Source organism: Falco peregrinus, chromosome 1 (assembly GCF_023634155.1).
Source record: "Falco peregrinus isolate bFalPer1 chromosome 1, bFalPer1.pri, whole genome shotgun sequence".
Classification (NCBI taxonomy): domain Eukaryota; kingdom Metazoa; phylum Chordata; class Aves; order Falconiformes; family Falconidae; genus Falco; species Falco peregrinus.
The window spans coordinates 47,233,026-47,243,684 of record NC_073721.1 but is presented as its reverse complement, the minus strand read 5'-3'; the positions used below and the strand labels follow the sequence as shown (position 1 = coordinate 47,243,684).

Genomic DNA, 10,659 nt, shown 5'->3' with positions numbered 1-10,659 from the left:
GCAGCCGTGAGGGTCAGCCGCCGGCCCACCGTGCAGCGAGCCCGGGCAGCGCCGGCAGGCAGCGGCACTCCGCGGGCCGTGGGGAGCAGGGCCCGGAGGGGCAGAGCGCACCCACCCAAGTGGGGACCAGGGGGTTTCCCCTGGCGAGGTTGAGGTGGCTGAGCTGCCCCCCTGGCTGGGAGGGTTTGCAGTGCCGGGACCCCCATGTGCTGCCTCACACCGTGGGGACAGCAGGGCTGTGCTGCAGGAAAACACGGGGTTCGCTGCTCCCACCCCATTTTCAGCCCGTGGACAACAGGGGAGACGCGCCCCCCAGCAGCTGCCAGGACCATGTGAAAGCCCCGGGGGGGGGAGGGGGGCGCGGGGCGGCTGCCACCGGGCGTTGGAGGCCCAAACAACCCCCCAGCTCCCTGGGAGTGTCTATCCAAAGAGTATGGAGCCCCAACAGTATTAAATCGGTGAAAATAAGTCTTTTTATAGATGTGAAAATCAAGGCAAGCGTGCCAAACAGCATGGAGAAGTGCCTCGGAGCACCTGAGGTGGCACTGGGGGGACCCCAGCACACCCCAGTGCTTACATTGGAGGGAGGGGTGTCCCCAGCAGAAGGTGAGAGGTGTCCCCAGCAGATGGTACGGATGGTTGTGATAATGGCACCGGTGCTACTGGGGGTTTTGAGCCCACTTCTGGGGGTGCCAGGCCCCGGCAGCTGCCCACCCCAGCTTTGCAGGCTGGGCTGTGCTGGGTTCTAGGGTCGGGGTGACAGGGGAGGGCTCATGGGGACAAGGGAGCGCCGCGGGGACACCGTGCTGGCCCACCAGCCTGTGCATCAGCCCAGCGCTGGGGCAGGCGGGTACCAGCTGGCGAGGAAGAGGAGGAGGAGTTACTGCTCCCTGCGGGCAGCTTTCCCAGGCAGCCATCCCAGCTGGGGGCAGAGCAGGTGGAGGGACAGAGGGGACCCAGCCTCTCGGCCGGCTGGGGGGATGGAGTGGCTGAGCCAGCGCTGCCTGCTGCTGCCCGCTGCCCAGGGCTGCCCCCGACCCAGCCGGGGCACCTTGCTGCTGGTAAGTGGGAGCCCTGCGGCGCTGCCGGGGCTGGCTCCGTGCTTGGGGTGGGGGGACACGGGTGACACGTTGGGGAGCGCGGAGGGTGTCAACCCAAGCCACCGTGGAAACGCCTCCGTCTATAAGGGAACCTCTGCAAAAGCAAAAAAGACCATGCAGGAGGAATGTACTCTCCGTCTCCAGAAAGCAAAGCAGATTTCTTAGTAGTTTTTTTCCACTTGCGCTGAGGAAGCTCGCAGCGTAGTCTGCCGCTAGTTGTGTTTGGGTTTGGTTGGGGTTTTTTTCTACAGAACCTCATCAAAACTAGGCAAAAAGTCCTAACATGGTAATTTAAATTATAAAAGCAACTAAAGCTGGTTTTAGTTTACCAAAGGCAAAACAAATCTTGCAGAAGTCTTAGTGACTCCAAACTCAACTGTCATTTTGCTGGTCAGTGCTTTTCGGTGAAATACTTAAAATCTCCCAGCAGGTTTTTTGGTTTTGTTCGCTTCAACATTCAACAGTCGTGAGTTTATTTGGTTTTCCAGGTAGGAATCCTGAAGTTTCACTCCTTCACTTTTGCACCGTCCCTTGGCAAATAGGGAGCTTTGTCTTTCTTCTCAGAAAAAAAAAGGGGGGGGGAACACCCCAAAAAACAAGGGAGTGGTCACTCTTGTACTAATATTCAATCACAAATGTTTCTGAGGATTTGCTCATCACATGCTCATACACCTTCCAAGAAGATTAATGATTGACATGCTGAACAGGTCGGATTTAATTTTTTTTTCTCCTGAGCAGGAGCATGATTACATTCTAATCTGGAAAAATAGGTACACCAGTGTATCTCTGTTTGGCATGTAACTGTGTGAGTAGCTTCAAGGATTTGTTGCATAATAGTTGTTAAATGGCTTGGTGGAAAAAAAAGAGCACAAAAGAAGCTCTAAAATTATTATGAGAAACCTTGTGATGACAAAGACTATTTCTTCAAATGGATTGGAAAAGAGGAGAGAACCAACACAGCACATCATTCATTTTCCAGACAGAAAGGAGCTCCTGTCTTTGTGGTGACAATGAGAGATTTTTTTTTTTTTTAATTCGATCTTTTTTAAAAAAACAAACAAACTCTGACATTGGCCCTGTAATGGGAGGTTTTTCAGAGGACAAAGCAGGGTGGAAGTAAGGGGGGGAAAAGGAATATATTCTTAGACTCACAAGCATGTTTTTTCTCACTGTAGTTGAATAAGGGCCAGATGCTGTTTATTTCAAAAACGAGACAAAAGACAAAGGGAAGAGCAGCTGTGCAGAGACAGCGAGCGCTGCAGCCCAGGGTGCGGGCACCATCCTTCAGCTATTACTCAGCACACCAAATTAACCTTGCTATTCCAGCAATGTCCCCACTGAGATAATTATATATTTTTACATGCCTGTGTTTATAGCACGTGAGCACAAAGAGCAGCTAAGGGGCTTGCCAGGAATAGCATCTAATGTACATCAAAACCAACTTGTTGCCACTGCAGTGCCAGCCCATGGAGAAAGCGTTATAGTTTTCTGCAGCTCCATCAGACAGAGACAGCCCTACAGACCTGGGCTGTGTGGTCTGCTAAAAGAAAACCTGTTAGGGTTTCTGTGCCCCAAAGGATCCAATTTCAAATAAGAGAAATGGGCTTAAAACCTGCAGTTAAGTCTTTCCTTCCCTTGCCTGCTGTGTGGGTCTGTATCATAGCCTGGGCGGGCTGCACAACATCTATCTGCAGAAGAGAGTAATCATCCCGGGCTGACGGGGCAGGACAAAAGCTCTCCAGGTCCCAGCACACACTGTATTACTGCAGGCTTCCCACAGCTCTGCTCCCGCATCAGGTCCAGCCCAAATCTGTTTCCCATGGCCATACCCCTACCCCTACCCAACACTGCTCTCCTCCTCTCCACATCCCCGGGGAGGCAGAAGGTCCCATCCCCACCGTTTCCCAGAGGGCTGGACATGCCTCACCCTGGGCACACAGCTGAAGGATGGCTGCAGGATGTGTCCTCAGCAGGAAAGATGTCCTTGGTGTGGGAGCCACGCCTGGTGGTTGCCTTCTTGCTCCTTTTTGCAGTAGAAATGCATTTCAACAGAGACCATCAGTGACTGACCTCCTTATTTTTCTTCAGAAAGCCAGTCATGGCTTCTGGGACCTTGCAGTGGGATCTGTAACCGCCTTTAGTCTGGGGGGTGACGTCCCGCAGCAGGGACCTGGGGACCTCTGGGCTGATACAGCCTCAAAACCTGACCCTTTCCTGCCCCAAGCACTTGGCACAGTACTAATTGGCCCCGATGGAGGGGAACGAACCTCCCTATGAGCGTGTTTTCACGTACATTACAGCTAGCATTACTGTGATGTTGAAAGAAGACTGGAGACTTCCCTTGAGCCACAGGCAACGTAAACGCTTGGGCTTACAAAATGCACTATTTCACCTAACATCGACACGTGTTTTGCCGTTAGGTGGTGACTCTGGCTTTGCTGATGTACCCGATGCTGAGGAGTCTCGCTCTGCAGCTGCACTCCGCTGTCACCGGCAGCTATGTCCCTGGGACCCACTCCATTGCCTTCATCAACTGCCTCAACGAGCAGATTGCCAAGGATATTGCCAGGTACAGAGACGCTTCCCTTGCTCGCCTGCTCAAATTGTTCGAAAGCAGCTTCTTGTGGAATAAAGCTTTGCCTTATCCCTCGAGCGGATCGGTAGTTCTCTGTACTTGATACTTCTACCTGAATGGTACTCCTTTTCTGTTTCTGCTCTCTCTGTATCAAATATCCACTTACCAAGAGCTGTGCTTTCTAAAAGAAAGCTGACAATTGCCTCTGAAGTCAATGCCATGGTAACATTAAGCCAATTCTCAATTTATTCCACTGCCTTTCATTTTCAAGACCTATTTTAAAGCCATGGCCCTAAATCTCAAGGTCCTCAGATGGATTAAGCCCCAGTCCCGTGTTCTCTGATCTGCCACAGTCTTTCTTCTTCTCTAGAACAACACAGACCACAAATTTCAGGAGAGGTGTAGGTAAAAGGTGAAAGTGGTCCACAGCAAAGACAGAACAGGCACTTGTGAGGTACCACCAGGAGGCCAGCACTCTGCTCACCAAGCAAGCTTCAGGGAATGAGGGCTCTACCTTGTTGGTTTGGGGGTTTTTTTCATCTCTTTTAATGTATGAGATACTTTGCATGATATTTTGCATGCAGAGTTTCTTTCACACATCTGTCAGTCCCTGACTCAATAGATGGTTTGTTCAAAATACTGAAGCCATGTTGACTGGGGAAATGTTTATGATGGACCATTAAGTTTCCTGCAACACCTCCTGCACTGCTCTCCCTGCTACTTGCCAAAAACTCTCCATCTTCTGTAAAGTGTTCCCAAACAGTCATTCAGGAACTGACAGGCTACTGAAAGGGATTTTGTGTCACCTTAAATACTGCAACTGTATTAAGAAATTCAAATAGAATAATATCTGCACTTCTTGATGTCTTCTGAAAAAAGGAGTAACTGTACATGGCTGGTGAAAAGAGCCTCAGTTCTTGAAAATCCTTCATCTAGACGGCTTTGCAAATGTTTTCCACTCTTTGTTCCTTATCTTGCAGGGAAGGGAGAGGAAATAAATCACTCCCCATTGCTGAGATGTATGTACTTTGGTTGTGGTTTTACTGGTGGAGTAGTTGTTCCTTTGTTCCAGAATTTGGATGAATGAGCCATGGTTGTAGGGGATGACACAGGGCTTCTACATGTACTTTCCCACACACCTTTTTCCTGTGCTGTCATGTTTATTCTTCCTCTACATTGCTCAGCGGAGCACTCACTCTGATGGATCAGTCTGCGAGGAATTTTCCTGCTGGTTTTAAGGAAAATGAGCTCAAGGTTTGTAAAAGCAGACTACCTGCAGGTAGAATTCAGCATCTGGCTTGTTTGTTACGTCAGTTCTAACCCAGTTTATCTAGATTACTAATAACTTCAAATGCTCAGAAAAAAACCCAAGTCCACACAGGAGACCTAGCCTCTTCCCTGTGCCTGCTGTGAACTGCATCTCGCATAACTTACCTATCAGCCAAGCAGCCCTTCAGCCTCCAGTTCTGCCTTAGATTTGTACATGTCATTTTCTTTGCTTTTCTGCTTATTAATATTTTATCTGTCTCAATTCAGAGCCTATTGTGAGGCAGGGACAAAGAAACACACATTAAGTGCCCAACCCAAAGATATCATGCATTATGCAGATGTTTTCCACAGATCACGTTCAGCTTCTTATAATGTTTCCCGTTCCCATGGTGGCCGCTTGTTTCCGCTCAGCTTGCTAGAACAAAGTTCAGGATCTCAGTTAGGATCACAGCTTATTGGGACAGAGCAGAAGCAATTAGAAGGTACTCACCCAAATCAAAAGGTTCCTGCGCTAAACTGACTTGGAAGTTGCAGGCAGCAAAAACAAAATGATTTGTGCCATGTGTTTGACATGACAAACGCAGCAGGGATATCTCCGCTCATGCTGCTGCAGTTTGTTGGTCTACAGATTAACTCAAGATGCTCTACAAGCATTAAATGCCTAGAACTGGCAACACATGGTGAGAGCAAACAACCCGGAGCCTCCTCGGACGGCTGTTCTCTCAGCTCGTGGTGCCTCTGAGCCGTCGGCTCCGTCCTATCTCCATCGCCTTGCTGGGCTTAAATGCTAAACCCGGTCCCACAAGTTAGGTGGGTCCAGGCACCGGTTCTCTAGCGCACTGCTGGAGCGGCAAGATGTTGGATGATATGGGGAAGGGCTGCTTTCCTCCCAGCGCGCAGGCTGCTCCCGAGTCCCCCCTGTCCTGCAGCCCCACGAGGTTGCTCAGAGCTGCAAGGTATAAACCCTACAGACAGGCAGAGAAAGCAGAGCCGGTAATGCAGACGTGCAAAGGAGCTTATGCACATTCAAACAAGAGCCCAGCTTTCCTTAAGGCTCACAGGGCAGATTGCAAGGTATGATGCAGCTGGACATTAGCACCCTGGCTGGGGTATCTTCAGGTGACAGCCATGGGGGAGGCACCTCTTGTCCTTCTGCTCGTCTTGGGGAGCGTGCTAGGCAGCCACCACATCTGTCATATTTTTACAGTCTGTAATTTGTCTTTTTGAAAGCTAGGAGTTTCTTACAGTTTCGTTTGTAGTTGCCTATAGGATGTATCATACCCTGGATGAAAGGATAATAAATTTTTAACTTGCTCGGAGTGAAAAGCATTCTGGAGAGAGTGTGCATTGGAACAGTAGTTAATTGGAATGGTTTTAATTCTTCAGCTCACTAAGAGTTAATTTTTGTAGGCTGTTGAACCGAACCTTCCAATATCTAATAACTCCCATGTTCTTTGCAGTTCAAGGTCATCTAGAAGTTAAATGTTTACATTGTTAAAGCACTTGGTACAAAGTAGTGCCCAGCAAGGCCAGTGTTAAAGAAAACCAAAGGTGAAGTCACTAGCGCGGCGCCTTTAACAGAGCTGCCTGCAAGAGGGATAGGGCTGCCATCTCCGTGAGAAGGGCCCAGACATTGCTGTGGTCAGAAAACACAACATTTGACCTACTTCTTCTAAAAATCCAGCCTGAGATTGCTTCAGTATTCTTTAATCACTTAAATATCACTTCTGCTGGCAGAGCCAAGCAGCTCTGCAATAACAAATCAGCCCACAGCTAAAGGAGGCAGCCAGAGGGAAGGAATTTATTTGGGCTTCAGATTTCTAGGATGTTTTGGGTAGAAAAACGTTGATGTTGTTAATTTAACAAGATCCACATTTAGTCTGCTATGTGAGGAAGAGGCACGGTTTGACTGGGAGACAAACCCCTTTGCATCCGTCCCAGCCCCGGTTCTTGCGACCCCACGGCTCAGCCCTGGTGTCCCTGCAGCCAGATGGGCACGGGGCTGGTGCTGGGCAGGGTCCTTGCATTGTGCAAAGCACAGGTCCCTTGTGCTACTCCAGGCCAGGAACATCACCCAACCTTCCTGCTTAGCAGGGAGGGACAGCAGGAGGGTCCCGGAGCCGTGCCAGGCGGACTGAGCTGAATGAAGCCTTTCCAGCTAGAGGTCACCTTTGCCTTTGCTTTCTCAGGGTAATAATTAACTCCAAATCCCATGTCTCTAATGTCAAAGCTGCTGCTGGCGGTCAGGGGCAGCACAAGGGAATGTCCCCATGGCTGGGGGCAAGCACTGAGGCGCAGCGAGCTGGGGGCAGGCACTGACACCCCCTCCTCTCTCACCCAGGGCCATCATGGATAAGAAGCTGGCTGCCTACGTGAACATCCTGCCGAAGAGCTCAGCCTTGTAAGTCGGGCTGAATATTCCCTAATGGAGGAGGCAAAGCCAGGATCCCTGGGCGGGGGAGGGGAGGGGGGGGGAGGGGGAGGTGGACATCCCGTGGGGAGGAGGCAGTTTCCAGAAGGCGACTGGGTCTGTTTGTTGTTACAGAGGGTAGAGATGATCCTCACCCGTGCAAAGTACACGAAGTTTCTTAAGGAGTGCAGAGGCTCCAACTGCCAGAGGGGACCGTTTATTTATTGGTGACTTGGCTACATGGAGAGCTAGCAAAGAGCAAGGTGATTTATGGTCCTGAGGACACGGCACTTGTTTTTAGAGGATCTAAAAAGAAGCTAAGATAGTGACCAGAAAAGGCTTTTACAGTATTAAGCAGCACTTTCAGGAAGGACGAAGTTATCTTTGACCTTGAACTACAACAAGCCATGCTCTGCAGGTATCCTCAGCCACCCATACAAAGGGTGTCAGAGGGGTTAAAGAACAAAGCCCCAAAACAGCCTTTTGCTCATAGCAGCACCCTGACCTAGCCCTGCGGGAAGCGGGGAGTGGGTCCCTATGCCACAGCCTCCCCACAGGAGGGTTTCCTCACTGTGCAGCCCCCAGGCTCTTCCATAGCCCAGCTATGAGGCTGCTAAAATAGGGAAAACCCAGTAATGTTCTTCTCCCCCTTATGCTTCATTCCCCACGAGCCGGAACAGCTGGAGCCAAGTTGCTTACCCACAGCCCTGCAGGTTTTTCCTCTGTGCCCGGTTCAGGAGACACCACAACGTCTCCAAATGCCTATTCATGCAGGGACCTGGCGTGCAGATGAAATCACGATGGCCTTCTGTCAACATAAATGTTTTGAAAGGTCATATCTGACTCACAAGAAGTACATCTCCTCTCCTGCAGGGAAGGAGAGGAAAAAAACCATGATGCTGTCGTGCTCAGCCTCCCAGCTACAGCCACGATACAGTCCCTCCAGGCACCAGCCCCCAGGCACGGCTTGGAGCAGGACCACCACCACACAGCACCCAGAATCACCCCAGTCCCACTCCTTTGCCTTGCCATCCTCCCTGGGCAGCTCTCCCAAGGCTGGCACAGGCAAGGAGGCTCTAGTCTGTAAATCTGGGGTGCTCAGTTATGTGCACGGCAGACTTTTGGGGCCAGCGATGCTTCTCAAGCACTGATTTGCAAAGGAGCAACCACAGGCAGAAAGCACCAAGCAGGAAAACTAACCCCCCTGGGGGCTTGGCATGGCTGCAGCCAGAGCTGTATTTGCTGATGCTTCACTTCTTTTAAATCTAGGTATTTCTGGAAAGGGGAACTGGAAGAATCCACTGAAATACTACTGGTAAGTGACAATTCCCCCCATCACGAAAATCCCCATCCCAGACTGCCCCAGCCAAAAGGGGCTGCAGGGTGGTTTAGGGAGGGTGGCATAACCTGCCCGAGATGTGGGACAGTACCCAGGGACCCCAAGTACCTGCCTGAGGGCATGGCAGTGGCAGCTGGGTGTAGCAGCCTGGCTCAGCCCCTCATGTTGCCACCACAGGGGGTATCCCCTGGGGAAGAGCCCAGGAAGGGCTCCTATTGCACCGCCAGCTATGTTGGATGGGTGCAGTGGAACTGCGCAAGCAGGATTGCTCCATCCCCTTCACTTCTCCCTTGTTTTTTGTTCTGTTTTGTTTCTTTTACTCTCCACAGTTAGTGAAAACAAGGACATCCAAAATAGGCGAATTGTCCAACTACGTCAGGTGAGGCTCTGGCTCTGCAAGAGCACTGGGTTACCAGTCCAAGGTAGGCTGCCATCTCCAGCTCAGCTTTGGGAGTTGGGTTCCTTGAGCCATTTCCCACCCAGGGCAGGTTTTACTCCTCCTAATATACCTTATGAGCCAGAAGACCCCAGAGGTGGCATGAGCAAAAAAGAGAAGGTTGGCAGGAACACCAACAGTTGGGCTTCAGCCAGCCCCTCCTTACTGGGTACAACGAGGTATTCTCCTTCTCCTAATGCAGGTCATTCCCTGGCTGCCTCCTGGCAGGGTTTCCTGCATTTCCCAAGCACTGAGTGGTGAGTGCAGCCAGCTTCGGGCCAGGGCCCCTGGCAGTCAGCTGCTGGCTGTGGTAAACCCCAAACTCAAAGCAAAATTCTCACATGGCCAAAAGAAGATGCGGGTGCTTTGAAGTCAGCGGAGAGCGTGGTGCAGGGCTGGCGCGCACAGCTGGGAGCAGAGACCTCTGTTCCGCCGCGGGGCTGTCAGTGACACTGTTCCTTGGCGTCTGTTTCCACTTTAGATCCATCCATCCCTTTGAAATTCCTGAAATCATCAGCCTGCCTATTGACCAAGGAAACCCTCTCTACCTCAAATGGATAGAGGAAAGTGTCCCACCGGACTAAGAAGTGCAGAAAGCGCCTCGCTTTTGGGGAGACCAGGTGAAACCTGAAGCCACACCGGTCTCCCTGTACAGGCAGGAGTTACATGAACGTGGGGAGGCAGCTTATAGCTTCACGAGTTTGCTATAACGCAGAAGTTTGGGATTAGAAATTGCATTTGCACTCGAGACATCCCCTCCTTGGCCTGACCCTGTGCTCCAGGGAGCACTGAGCAGCCCGGAGGTGACACAGGCTGAAGTGAGGAAGGGCTACATCCACCTAGGACTGCTGCAGAGGATACAGAGATGCTCATGTCAGGACACTGCAGCATTTGGGGGCTGTCTCAGGCCACCAGCAGCAAATGCTAGCTGGAAGCCAGGGGCTGGCAGCCCCTCCAGCGCCGTGCATCCCCACAGCCAGCACCTGAAACCCTGCCTGGCCCTCTGCTCCCCTGCAGTGGCTGCTGCAGCATCCTGCTCTGCTCTGCCTCCTGCTTCCCCAGCCCGCAGGCAGCAGGATGTGGCCAGGCACCCTGCAATGTGCCAGCTCATGCCCTCTCCTGCTGTCATGCAACATGCTGGTTCGAGTCTTACAAATTCCAAGGAAACAGCAAACTCGTGTTTTTTTCAAAAAAAAAAAAAGTGAGCATTTACCAGGAGCTGCAAGCCGCGCATGTGCTGACCCTGCCCTACCTGCCGAGCCGGGGAGAGCCAGGCTGAGCTGGGCAGCATCCTCTGCCAGTTCAGGGAAACCAAGTGCTGGTGGGACCAGGGCATCACCCAGCTGCGGGGCATCACCCTGCATCCCCTGCCCACACCGAGATGGTGGCTTTCTACCCAGGCCAAGTTTAACCTTGGAAAGAAATGCTCATGTTGATATTTTAATGGGCTATAACTTATGGAACAATATTGAGTTACTTATGTGACTGAGAAGGGAATAAACGGGAAATTTTCTTACCTGGGCAGGCTCA

General features: G+C 51.3%; 1 protein-coding gene across 1 annotated transcript; it reads left to right on the top strand.

The window, feature by feature from the left end:
• Positions 1–879: 879 nt before the first annotated feature.
• On the top strand, positions 880–10,646 carry CUTA (cutA divalent cation tolerance homolog). Its single transcript, XM_005231340.4, has 6 exons — positions 880–1,061; positions 3,521–3,669; positions 7,286–7,345; positions 8,624–8,669; positions 9,023–9,072; positions 9,611–10,646. Exons 1-6 carry the CDS (start codon positions 981–983, stop codon positions 9,711–9,713), a joined length of 489 nt encoding a protein of 162 aa, XP_005231397.2. The 5' UTR covers positions 880–980; the 3' UTR covers positions 9,714–10,646.
• Positions 10,647–10,659: the final 13 nt, after the last annotated feature.